The 13,883-nt window shown below is 47.6% G+C and overlaps 1 protein-coding gene across 1 annotated transcript; it reads right to left on the bottom strand.

Annotated features, from left to right (window-relative positions):
* On the bottom strand, nt 1-12,754 carry LOC135907418 (uncharacterized). The gene is made up of 4 exons (XM_065439108.1): nt 12,440-12,754; nt 4,599-6,352; nt 857-903; nt 1-757 (listed from the first exon to the last, which is right to left on the bottom strand). Exons 2-4 carry the CDS (start codon nt 6,125-6,127, stop codon nt 642-644), a joined length of 1,692 nt encoding a protein of 563 aa, XP_065295180.1. The 5' UTR covers nt 6,128-6,352; nt 12,440-12,754; the 3' UTR covers nt 1-641.
* Between the last annotated feature and the right edge of the window lie 1,129 nt (nt 12,755-13,883).

The following is a 13,883-nucleotide window of genomic DNA, read 5'->3' as shown; positions in this document are numbered from 1 at the left end:
TATCATTGGGGAGGGAATATAAGTGAGCATCCGCGTATGCTGCCGACCTAAGCTTATGGTCACAGTCCCCACGTAAGAGACACTGAAAGCAAGCATTTGTACCAAATGACAAAGTATTCTTTTACAACCCTATTTTTACTTGATTTTGCTGCAATAGGCCAGCTGCTAAACAGAGAAAATCAATGGCAAACTTTTTTTTTCTAATTTGGAACCAAAACTCCATCACCGGCACATCGGCGTGATTTCAAAGCTCTTTAGCCGTGGTGGCTCAGCCAATTTCTCAAAACTATCCAAGTTCAATTTGTGGCTTCTTTAAACACAATTCTCTTTATATTTACCGGGAAAAGAATTAGCTTTAGGGTCTAGCGGACGCCATCAAAATCCATGAGGTTTCAGCAAGCTGATGCGGAAACACCAACGCGGTGTCGCCCCCTGTCTGTCGTTTTTGCCCAGTTTATGGCTTATCAAGCGTTCTCTCAAGGTAACAGCGTCTTTTTTTTTGTTTTGTAGAAGCGTAATTTACTAATAGAGCTCAAAATGTTTTTTTTCTTCAGTGCTCATTTAGCCTTGCGTTGTTTTAAATGTTCCAGTGGCTACAACCTAATGAACCATGCAGCGTTGCAGGTCAGATTGCAGACCATTCAGTCCAGGTTCACATGAAAAGGATGCAGGCGGGCTTGCGGGCGTCCGCGATTAACGTTGTAAAAACGATGGCACGCTGCCTCTACAGCCAGTGTCAAGAAGGAGAGAGCACATCCTGCGACGTAGATGAGAATGTAATCAACAAACGGTAAGCCGAACGAGACAATGCCCGTCTTGACTATTGCAGGAATCGCGCTTCTTTTGCTGAACGTACTCAGGCCCGATTCTTCCAGCGCCATCAGCAATCGTCGGTGTTGGTGCCTGCACAAAGTAAAGGTGAAAGGTATCTCAACCTGCACACTATAATTCAAATAAACTGTATGTTTCAAAGTACAACCGTAGTGAGCGCAGCGGTAAGCGCGCGCGTACGCTGATGCTGGTAACAGCTTGCACGCTCTTCTAAATTATTTCATAGGAAGTAGTATGTAGTATTCAAAGCTCAAGAGTTATGGTTTGTTTCAAAATCAAGAAAGGGACTGACAGATGGAATTGCACACTGTGGTATAAAGGTTATAAACAGGGATAAGATGCCTCAGAAAGGCTGGTCAACGTTTCGACAGGAGGACCTGTCTTCGTCAAAGGCGGCCTCGTCATCCTCGGCATGTTAGCTTTAAACGGTTAGTGCAGTGACGTGTTAGTTTTAAAGGGTTAGTGCAGTGACGTCACTGCACTAACCCTTTAAAACTAGCATGCCGAGGATGACGACGCCACCTTTGACGAAGATAGGTCCTCCTATCGAAACGTTGGTCGGCCTTTCTGAGGCACCTTATCCCTGTTTATAATGGTTTGTTTCAGAGTTCGACTACGGGCTACTCCGGGTGTACCAGAATTGTGAGCGCAAGCAGGAACGAGGCCTAGCAAAATGCGAGCCATAATGGAAGAAACGTGCACCCATAACCGTACACTTCCTACGTTACACTTAGTGACGCAGACAAATATTATCTCGTAAAGCAGGACGAGGTCACGGTAGCGCAGGTTGGGGCAAACTGAGCTGGAGAACACTTTTGAACATAGAATTGCGATTCATCATGAATGCCTCGTACGCCCGGCTGTTTGATCAAGCCGAACAAATAAAACTTCACACCCCAGGATTGGTAAACGGCTCCAACAATGGAACACAACTCGCGTAGAGGCCATCGCATAAAACATGCCGAAAGTGACGCGGTGCGTTGTTGCATGTGACGCATTTGGGTTATGCATGAGCTTTCCTGCTGCCACTGCGAAAGCTCTTCCGACCTTCAAGGAATTGGTGACCTTGAGAGTATAAGTCACACTTTCAATGTCCAGCGGCAACTACAGCTCTCGTCGGAGCCACCGACATGTGAGATAAAAAATGGCTCGCCTACTCTGCACCGCTTATCTCTGTCATAGGAACAACCATATAATGGCTTTAGCCTCTCTCGTGACCCTTTTTCGTGACCTGCTCGCACGACTGGTATTGTTTGTCGCCCTCCACGGAACTGTTAAGACACAGGACAATATATATAGTCATCGCCGCATTCGAACTCTTCATTGTGTACTATGGTACCCTATTTGTGTAGTTGAGTATGGTTTTATTCTTATTGCCATAAATATATACGAACATACTGGCATCAAAGGATAGCGCTGCCTACTCACTGCCACATGGGAAAAGCAGGAACATATCACAAGCGTCGACGACTAATTACACCAAAAAAACGCAAACACTGGGCAAAACGCAAAACGTCAAAATCAAGGTGAAAAATAGTACAAAGTTTCTGCAGTGCACTAAAAACGAAGACACGAAAGTTACACAAAAATTACATGGACTGGCGCTGGCTATTCAGTGCCAGATCATGTCGTTTGTGTGTTCCTTTCCCGTCTTGGTTTCTATTGCGCTGTACAAACTTTGTACAATTCAAGAAGCTGTACCAATTGGCCCATGAGCGGATTCTTCTGAAGACCGAGAAGTCACAAGAAAATAAGATATTTACGAAAAGTGTATCCCTGCTTCAAAAAACAATAAACAACAACTATCATATCGATTGGGCAGAACTTTACGTTCTCTTGTGTCTACCTGAAAGCTTTACATAAGAGAAACTATCTTTCAAAAAAGCTTCTATGACAAGGAGTGCACGTTTTCGAAACTTCCTTGCAGATCGAGACAAGATATAGAAATAACTTCAAGGCTGAGAAAATAAATAAGCGCATATTATCTTTCACTCTGACCAGAAACGAACAAATGTCATAAATAAGAAATGCCAAAAGAAAAAAATGGCATAATCTACTCTTACTTCAAGCGAAAAGCAACGCGTAAATAATACTTCCCCTGGACATAATATTGCATTTGCTTGTACATACTACAATACGGCTCGACAATGTAACCGCCTCCAAAAAAAAAAAGTCTTTCAGATTAAAACCGCACGTTCTCATTGAAGATTGTTTGTTGGCCACGAGCCCGGCAGCTACTGTATTCTCATCGATCTCCGAACAAGGCTCATCAGCTTCGTAACAAGCCATGACCCCCAGGAAGGAAACTGAGCACTAAGTCTGTCAACCTGAACGTTGCCAAACATGTAGTGTTATTTTGTTTTTCAAATTCTGTGGCGCGCGTGTCATCGCGTAGATTAGATAGGGAGAGGCAGCCAATCAGGGACTATATTCTTGCGGCTGTTACACTAGAACTGTTTGTAAGAGAAAATTTCAGCCAGCCCTGGTGCTGGACAAATTACTAGAAAGGACGGTCAGCCAATCGCAAAGAGGATTTACGAACGAAAAGCTTGGTCAATTCGGCCACAGGTGCGCGTGATCTCAAATTAGCGGTTCTCGATCAGTCAGCTACGCCAACTGAAGAACCGGTAGCACAACCTTGTCTGACCAGACGTGCCAGCGACGTTGGTGGCGCTCTGACTCAAAGATGTCAACAAGAAATAGCTGGTGCAGGCAGCTCGGCATTGGCGGGAGTACGTGGTTCACCCACATTTGTCTCCAATTTTCGAGCGTTTCACGCGTGTTCAAGAGAAGAGAAGGCGTCTCGGTTTAATTGCTTTAAGCTGGCTACCTTGCACCACATCCGGCCAACATTACATCACCGTAAAGCGCGCAAAGCGTCCCTCGGGCAGCTGTCAATGCCGAAATTAAGATATACATGGCGCCACGACAACCTAGAAACTACCGCGTCAGAGACGGATACGTGTTTTGACGTTCCACGCCGTCTAGCGACGGGCGCGCGCATTGCTTGTCCAAAACAGGCGTCCAATTAAGAAAAGCGCACAAACTTTGCCTATGCATTTTAGCCACCCGCCGGCAGGCTTCACTATTATGCCCAACACCGCGCGGTTAGGTAACACCTCCTCTCACGAACACTTCTAGCATAAGAAATTGCTGGTTTAGTGACTACGGGCCAAGGATTTCAAATCCTCAAGAGAACTCAATGCGCCCTTCATTTCTTTATATTTCACTCATTACTGTGCACTGACAAGCAAGTTTTCTTCTCATTGGTATTATTTACAATATTTTAGTTGACATTGCGATAAAATAATGGTGCTGGGCGGACCATGTGATCCGTAGGGTAGATAACCAACGGGCCATTAGAATTACAGAATGAGTGCCAATAGAAAGGAAGCGTCGTCGAGGCCGGCGGAAATTTAGGTGGGGTGATGATGAAATTAGAAAATTTGCAGGCGCAAGTTAAACAAGCTAGCGCAAGACCACGGTTATTGGAGATAACTGGGAGAGACCTTCGTCCTGCAGTGGACAGAAAAATAACCTGCTGCTGCTTCTCATTACGATGATGACAATGACGAAGACAATATTTTACGTTTTCATCACCGTCCAATGAACACAACACATTTCTTGCCGAAGTGAAATGCTGTGACACAGACGTCTCGAACTTAGTTTAATCGCAGTTTAATTCAGTTTGAATGGTTATGCTTTTTGTGTGTGTGTAATGCAGAACGAAATTTAATATAATAAGGAAAAGCTTTGTGGAAACTTACCGCAGGGAGAATCTACCGTGCACCGCTGACCATCCGAAGTGTGACAGGAAGCGATCCTTAACCGGCTCTATTCCGCTCTTGAATGCCCGTGCCAGCAACGGTACGACGCATGGAATTAGCCCGACATGAGTGCCCCTCTTAATCTTGTCAGTACAATAATCCCAAGAAAAAGGAGCGAAACAATCTCGATTGCAGCTGTCGGCGGCTCTTCGCAGGGATGCCAAAAACGACACGTCCGAGACGACATCTCGAAGACGGCTGGCCACTTGTTCATTAGTGCACAGTAGGACCCTTCCAGCGTTAAGAGGCGCTGTGAGCTCGTCGACTTCTTTTATTTCCGGCGAGTACTCGGGAACCGCGCGAGACGCTGTTATCTCCGTCTGGACGAAGTTCAAGAGAAAGAACGTGCCCATCATCCAGGCGGCAATCATCACGCCTGCGGGCGCAGAGCTTGGACCCAGGCCTCGCGGCGGGCTCCGGCCGAGGAACGTGCTCACCAGGAAAAGCCCGACCGACGAAAATCCGATCGTTCGGTCGGGGTTAATGCGACGCCTGACGGTGATTATCAGCGAGAACGTCATTGCAACGGGCATCAACGTGCAACAGAGGACGAAGAACGAAAGCCAGTTGTCAGTGAAAGATGGATGCACCGGACGCCTGCGACGGACAAGCATGCAGAATGCCTCCGGCTGCCGTACGGCGTACGCGTAGAAGTAACAACGAAGCGAACACTTAACGGGACGTGGGCCGAGGACCATATCAACGTTTCGGTCAAGGAGAAGCGAATCAGTGCCGGTGGAACTGCTACATGATTCAACCATCGTGTTGTTAAGTTCGGCATACGCTTCCCTAATTATAGGGATGTACAGAAATCTTTCCTTCCCGCAGTTGTTATTACGCCCGTCGAATAACGTGTAAATTATTCGACTGTCCTTGGGATATGTGCCTCTAGGTGGCGAACGGTCTGTTGTGATCGAGTCTGCGTTTCTGAATATTTCACGTTCCTCGCAGGATCTGTATCCATCTCGAGGCGCGTTGATCTCGTTTTCACTCACGGTAAGCACCTGACATTTTGGCTTTAACTCTCTCAGCAGGTCTTCGTGTTGGTCCACCGAAAATATCCACTGGACGTTCGAGTAGTACTTCTGGAACCGTGCCACTTCGCGTGAAAGGCGAGAGGGGAGCGACCTGTGACCTGGTAGAAAGACAAACCCCGGTCTTGCAAATACGTCCTCTTGCGCCACGTAGTGACGGAAAGAAGCGTAACACGAGCCTGTCGTGCAGGTCCAGACCGAGCTTGCTACGGTAAAATTCCTGGCGACTTTTCCTGGAAACATGCAGCTGCCCCTCGAGCAGAACAGAGCAACGCGAGATGCAGGCACATCCAGAGCAGACATAACAGTGAGCATCAGTGAATCCATCTCGTCAGATTCTGTCGTTGATAAAAGCACCGAAAGCACAGTTAATGCGAATGTCAGCGGTGTTCTCTGCATTCCAGTCATTCTTGAACACGAGCCGCTCATTTTCATATTTGCGGTATAACGTAGGCAGGTGCTGCTTTGCTTGCTATGCGAATCAATGTTCTTGCCGTACGCACGGTAGGAAGCTTGTGTATCGGTGGAATTGCTTCCTTTTTTCTTCCTTGATGCCACTGCCAACGCGGGTTAGCGCAGTCACTTATGGGAACGGAACTGTATCGTTCAGTAAATAACCTTGACCCGTGCTTTCCTACTGCTTGGCCCCGAACTTCAGATCTGTTGGGAAAAGTGGCAGAAAAAGAGAAAAATCACGCACAACGTTATTTAGGTAGTAGCCGCAGGTGGTTATGCATGCCATTTCACGCGAAATCCCGCAGGAACAATTGAAACCACAATTACAAATGGGAAGTGCCACGATCATTTCGCGCCTATAGTATTCCCATGGTGGCAGTAAGGCATTGCAACGCACACGCTGGTCTACGCAGGGAGGTTTTATCACACGAATCAAATGTCTGCCTAAACGGCCGGTGCGGAATTAACGCCCCCTTCACAAACACACTCACAAGGATTCACAAACACGGCACTCAAATCTGCTCGCTGAGAGATCGTAATACATACTCATAAAAGCAGCAGTCAACTCAGTCCTATATAGCAAAGCCCTTGCAAGTTTAGCCGTCAAACAAAACTCGAGAGCTTGCGTATGCGCGCCACTCCGCGAGACGCTATTTGTAAGCTACCTTAAACCAAACCTCTGAACCAAGCAGGATACAGGCGCTCACTGCCACTCGTCCTTAGGACGTGAAGAAAGAGTAAACGAAACCCAGCACTGCCGGTCAAGTAGCAAAACCACTGCCACTACACGCAAACATGTGTGCTTTTATCGAGCGGCAGCAGGAAAACAAACCCTTGACCCCTTGCGCTGTCGGGTCCTTCTCGACAAGCAGAAATCTGTTTGTACAGGTGTCTGGAAGTGCCTTTTGTTTCAAAGTTTTCTTTGTGTTTGTTGCCTCACATTGATTTCAACTGTTGACTTGAAGTACTTACACTTGGCAGCGTCTGCGTAGGAGGGCAGCTCTTTCTTTTTTTTTTTTTTGCTGCGCATTTGAAGGAACTAGGACTTGCAGAGGGCTTAGTTGAAGCATACTTCATGAAATCAATAACGCGCAAAACAAACACGGCACGATAAAAGAGATGCACGGACACGGGACAAGCGCTACCCTTAACTATTTATTTCATAGTGTTGTCATGAAATTACACATATAAACGTGATACGCGCACGCGCACATGCGTCAATGAAAACAGATAAAGGAAAGGTTTGACTATTAGATATACGCCTTGAGGAACTTGATTTCTTTTGCGTACAAAGAAACAGAAGGCTCATTGATTGCAGCCCTCCCTCCTCTTTTTACGTGAAATCCTTCCACATAACAAGCAGGCTTGCTCATTGGAGTTTTCTCCATAAATATTTGCTTTCCGTATACAATGTCATATAACCGCAAGACTCCACATGCTCCGCCAGATGCGCGCGGTCATTCTTTCTTATGTTCAAGGCGTGCTCCCGGAATCAGTTGTTTACACGCCTTCCCTTTACACAGCTTCGTTCTCAATAGGGCAGCAGTGCTTTTTGCGACACACTTGAAGAAAGTTGTACGTGATATTCGTAGCGTGAAGCACCTAAGAGATGGCGCCTACAATGGCGACGTTCTCCGAGCTTTTATACGGAAAGAACTCGCGCTTGTTCACTAACTCTGAACAAGATTCTTTTAGTGCGAATGAGGAAAATGTTCGGCCTTCAGGCGACCAGCGATCGTCCTGGGATGAGCTCATCGACGAGAGAAGCGACAGTATAATGACCCTAGAAAAGACGGCTAAATTATTTCTTGAATGATGTGAAGCGGTTTCTCTGGTGATCACCCACAAGACCGCAGCGTGATGCCTGTACGCTGTGTGAGGAACCTCAGGAGTAAGGAAAATTTCCTCAAATAAATCACTTATTACACGCGTTTGTTCTCGCGAGCGCTCCTTCTACGCGGTGCCCAAAACGCACTAAATTATTTCTTTAATGATGTTAAGTGTGCACCCATGCTCTCTGCAATTCCTTTAGAGCGAAGCTGCATGTTAGCCTCTGGTTGGTCGGGATTTCTCGTGGCGCGTACTCACGGGAAAAAAAATACCATCAGTGATTAGAAAAAAACCTTCGGCGATTGAACCGAAAAGTGCATACATTCTTTGTTATCACGTGTACAACATACTGCACATCATTCGTTTCAATAAAGAACAATCACAAAACAAGCATTTAAACCAGATCATTGATGATAAAGCGTTCCTGATAACAATGTGAAGCACGCAGCGCTCACCGCATACGATTCACGGTAAACATTATTGTTGCGCTAGCTGCTGCGGCGACAGCAGCTTGCGACGTGGGGAATGACGTCACATGCCTTTCATATATAAAAGAACCATGCCTAGTAACTGATGTCATTGGGCGCGGGATCGAATCCCGGCCGCAGCGGCCGAATTTCGACGGGGCTGAAATGCAAGCGTGCACGCCTGTGCATACCGTGCACTGGGAGCACGTTAAAGAACTCCAGGCGATCAAAATTATTCCTCTGTCCCTCACAACGGCGTGCCTCATAATCAAATCGTGGTTTTGGCACGTAAAACCTGAGACTTTAATTGAATTTAACTTATTTCGTTGTTCTTGCAGCACCGCTATGCAAAGCATAGTTAGTACAACCGCGGAGCAGTGTGAATACGAGGAGCCGCATGGAGAGGAAAGGAATGACAGTGCGACCAGCGGGGTCGTGCTGTCAAAATTACCATTACTCCCGTTGCTACCATTACTCTAAAGCAATAAAGCATTGCATAGCTCCCTCAGCAGATGTAGTGGAGGTTTCCAACAGCTTTGCTGGACATCCGCTTTCGCAGGACCGGGATGCCAAGTCAATTTTTTTTTAGTTCCTTCAAGAAAAGTTCTGCCATCCTGCGCAGACGCCGCGAAGTAGAAATACTTGAAATAAATACTCGAAATTATTTTCGAGACGTGCTGCGACTAACAAACAAAAAAAAATGAAATGCGCTTACACATCTGACCAGAACAGATTTTCGCATGCCGTGAGAGACTCGACACATGACTGCAAAGCGCGAAGGGTTTGTTTTGCTACGGCCGCTCAATACTAGCATACGTTTTCGCCAAAATTTCATCGAGCGGGCGTATTTTTGCAGCCTGACCTATAGTGCTCGACCTAATTTTCTTTTTCTTCACGACCTAAGGACGGGCGACAAAGCGCGCCTATTTACAGCTTGGTTAGATGGCGAAACGTTGCAGGACCTTTGTTACATAGGGTGTGGTTGACGTTGCATGTATGAGCACGTATACGAACCGCCAGTGAGATTTGACCGCAATGTTTCTCAATCTTCATATGAACGAAGTGAGTTCAGGAAGCGGTAAATTCGCTTCGACCACTTTAAATTTCGAGTGATTAAACATACTTGTGTAGACGGTGTATTACAGTGCTTCTACAGCCGGGAAAAGAATCTTAGGGGCGAGATTGTCGTGGAATTTTGTAAATGACACTGAGATTTCAATTGTTCTTACGAGATATAGTGTGAAATAGCATTGCAATACTGCCTGCAGATACTGTGCAAATAACACTGCGTGCGATTTTTATTTCTTTCTGCCACTTTTCTCAACAGACCTGAAGTTCGGGGCCAAGCAAGAGGAAAGCACGGGTCAAGGTCAAGGTCAACCACACATCTTCGTTCACATAAGTGATTGCGCTAACCCACGTTGGCAGTGATGCCAAAGAAGAATAAAGAACTTAATTCTGTCAACGCACGAGCTTCTTACTGCGCGTACGGCAAGAACATTTAATCAAAAGAGCGCCGTGGTACGTTGGCCCGAAAATATGAAAATGAGCGGCTCGTGTTCAAGGATGGCTGGAATGCAGAAATCACCAATGAAATTCACAGCCAATGTGCTTGTGGTGCTTCTATCAGCGATGAAGTCTAACCATGAGAATTCACTGATGATCACAGTTATGTCTGCCCTGGACGCCCCTGCATCTCGCGTTGCTGTGTTCTGCTCGAGGAGCAACTGCATGTTCCAAGTAAACACATCCAGGAATTATCCCATAGCAAGTTCTGTCTGGACCTACACGACAGGCGTGTGACACGCCTGTTTCCGTCACTACGCGGCGCAAGAGTGGCTAGTGGTAGGACCCCCTGTCAGGATTGGGGGCTCAATCCCATCGCTCGTGGTCCTTTGCCAAGATTGGAGTACGGCATGAATTCGAAGGTAGCTGGCCCATGCCGTCGTCCAACTTATTTACGCTGACGTCGTTGATGAAGTGAAGAACTGCTTCTCATCGAGAACGAGGAAAATGGGTTTATTTACAGAAATTAAATCAGTCTAACATGACTGCTTGAGAAAAAGAGTTTCAGTCCAACATGACTGCATGAGAGAAGTGAATCAGTCTAACATGACTGCTCAAGAGAAGTGTATCCAGCATTCGCACAACAACAGTTTTTATACACTCGGTCCTCCGGCCATACGAGGCGGCGACTGTTCGTTTACTCATCACCAACTCGCCGCTGCTCCGCAGATCAGTTTACGTACACAAAGGCAACCGCGTTCTGATGCCCGACGCCGGCGTTGGAGGGGTGCCGTTCCGGGAAGTATCGGCGCCCATCGTGGGTAGCTCGTTGTCTTGCGTCTGGACGAGCAAGAGAAGCACCAAAATACGGCTTTCCCACGGCAGCTTGTTCACGCGTAGCAGATCAGGTCCGCACTGGAGAATTCCGGCACCATTGTCCGTCCAACGAGCTCGTTCCGTCACAATGGTGATGGGGCTGGTAGATGGAAGCGGTTTTTGAGCACAATGCCCGCTTCTTCGAACGCCTCCTAGCTGTAGCGCCGGAGAGTGCGGAATGCGCGTCTTGCCCCCTTGTCGTAATTGGGTGGCAATTTTGCCTAGCAGCTCGCCATTCTTAACACCCCAACCCGCTTCCAGAGAACGGCCTCTCCAGGAGAGACCATTCCACGCTCCTGCGCTTGCGGACTGGCTGCAGCTTGACTGCGGCCCGACTTTACGCCAAGGGCCGCGCCATGTCACCTGTCTGCAAGAGGTGCGGGGACACCGACACTCTGGAGCACCTTCTCTGTACCTGCCCATCCTTGGCGCACGAACGCTCCATATAGTGATCAGCACTTGCAGACGCCAGGGCCTTCCAGCGGCCACAGAGTCTGACCTGCTGTTCCCGGTGTGTCCCTGGCTCCCTGCACTGCGAAGCCTGCTAGAGTTTATAAATTCCACTGGAAGAGACAGCCTGTGAGCGCCAGCTACAACGCTGGCCACTTTACTGACGACTGCCGCCTGTCGCGCATAGTGGAGTCTGTTAGGCCACATCCTCCCTCTTTCTCTACCATCTTTCACTTCACACTCCCTCTTCCCTGACGGCGCTTCGCCATGCTCCCTCACGGGTTGCAGAATCAAGCGTCTTTCCTTTTTTTAGATCACTATCATCCATTTCGACCGCTCTGCTCCGTCGAGGCGCGCTCGTGCCCAGCGTTCCAGCCCAATTGGCACGATCGCATTGAAGGGGCGGGATTAGACGAGAAAATCTAACAATTGTCTACTAAGGCCTAAGCATTTTTTGCCACCGAGTTAGGCCATGTAGACACGTGTAAGCTAGAAAAAACAAGTAAGCAAAACTAAGCACAACATTGGCTGCGGCTTAGCTAAGCTAACCATGGATATGCAAAGCAAAAGCTTGGTTTAGCCTGGTTAAGTCTTGGTTTCACCTGGTTCTTTTGATTTAGCTGCAATTATTATACTTAGGTATAGAATCATCGTTAGGCCAAAGATGGCGGCTCTGCCTAGGTCGGTGGCTAGACATGACTGTTTAAAAAGCTAAATTATAGGGCTTTACGTGCCAAAACCCCTTTCTGATTATCAGGCACGCCGTAGTGGAGGACTCTGGAAATTTTGACCACATGGGGTTCTTTAACGTGCACCTAAATCTAAGTACACGGGTGTTTTCGCATTTCGCCCCCATCGAAATGCGGCCGCCGTGGCCAGGATTCGATCCCGCCACTTCGTGCTCAGCCGCCTAACACCATAGCCACTGAGCAACCACGGCGGGTCATGACTGTGATTATAAGGCTTGGGTAGACACGTATCGTTCGACAGTGCGACGCCTGATGCGCCACAGGGAAAGCGCAAGTGCTAGACATGCAAACAGACGCCGCGAACACGCGCAGCGTCAAAGCACAAACGGACAGCGCGCGAACGCGATCACTACATTAATCTCGACGGTGCCACATCTCTTGCATTTCGGACCCTTTCCAGTGAAGCAGCTCACCGGGCGATGACCGCGGGGGTGGTTACACTCCGCTTGGCAACGACGGCTCAAAGGCTCCCGCGCAACGCTCAGAGAAGACGGGCCGGCCTCGCTCTCATCCGTGGCCAAGCTCGCACTGCCTAGGCAAGCGTGGCGCGCCTCTTAGCCAGGCGCGCGACGAGTCACGTGGTCTGGCGGCGACATAGCTGCGGAGAGCGCATGCGCCAAGCCGGCGGCAAAAGGAGCCCGGCGAGGCGAGTCATGTGGCGCGTTGCCAAGGCTATGGCGCAGCTGCGGTCAAATGGAGGTCAAATTTGCGGCGACGGCGAAACTCGGCTCGACCAGGTTAGTAAAGCTTTCGTGTTAAAACAAAGTCACAGCCGAGCCAAACAATGCTTACGCATTAGTAGACAATTCTCAGAATTTCTGTAGCTTTTTTAGAAGCGCGTATGAGATTAGCATCAGTGTACAGCTTCGCTCATTACGGTTGTGTGCTAACTGAAACAAAGATGCGTTTTGAAATGCAGACATTCAGCTAGTCAAATCTTTGGGCATGCGAGTTGCGATATCTTACACATTTGGTTTGCGCAGGCACCAACACCGACGACTACTGATGGCACTGGAAGAATCAGGACTCAGTATGTTCAGCAGAACAAACGCGATTGCAATAGTTTTGCATTGTCTCGTTCGACATACCGTTTGATGATTACATGCTCGTCTACGCCGCAGGATGTGCCTTCTCTGTATTCACACTCGTTGCAGAAGCAGAACCTTCTATAATTGAACAAGACATTGTTCGCGACTTCTGTACACCTAATTTAGCACCATCTTCCTGGCTCTGCAAGAAAAAAATGGCTCAGTTTCTCTGCAGCATCTGAACGAAGCAGACAAGTAATAATTAAACTCCATTTCAAGCATTACCTTCAAGCTCTGCCAAATGAAAACAATTTCACATACACTTTTAGTCCTTCGCAGTGGCTGTACACCTTTCTTTGGGCTTGCGCAGCTACTCCTTTACATGGTATAGGACATCATCTATCGTGCACTCTTTGTGGTGGCGTGTACGCCACGCAGCCACTGAAAGAATGAGCGCGTATTAAGTTTCAAGCAACAGTCACTTTCTACCAAATGTAAATATGTACACTTGCAAAACAGCACTTTGATGAGCTTCAGATCTCTAAATCTAAGCTTGCCTTTGCGACCATCCGTATTGAATACTGATGCAGCCCTATCGCTGACCATATAGGCCATCATTGCCTTGATAGTCATGTTGAACGTTCTAGTTCCATAAGCCATAAGGTCCAGAACCTAGAAGAAATTTAGGACATGTATGCAACTCTCAGCATGCAATTTCAATGCATACTTCTGAGATGTAGGTGTGTCAGTAAAATGGGTTTACACAGATGCAAATACCAGGGACATTGAGCACATGTATCTATGAAAGCAAACAAGACGAAAATTGTAT

The sequence above is a fragment of the Dermacentor albipictus genome, chromosome 1 (assembly GCF_038994185.2).
Source record: "Dermacentor albipictus isolate Rhodes 1998 colony chromosome 1, USDA_Dalb.pri_finalv2, whole genome shotgun sequence".
In the NCBI taxonomy this organism is placed as follows: Eukaryota; Metazoa; Arthropoda; class Arachnida; order Ixodida; family Ixodidae; genus Dermacentor; species Dermacentor albipictus.
This window is presented reverse-complemented; position numbering and strand designations above follow the sequence as displayed.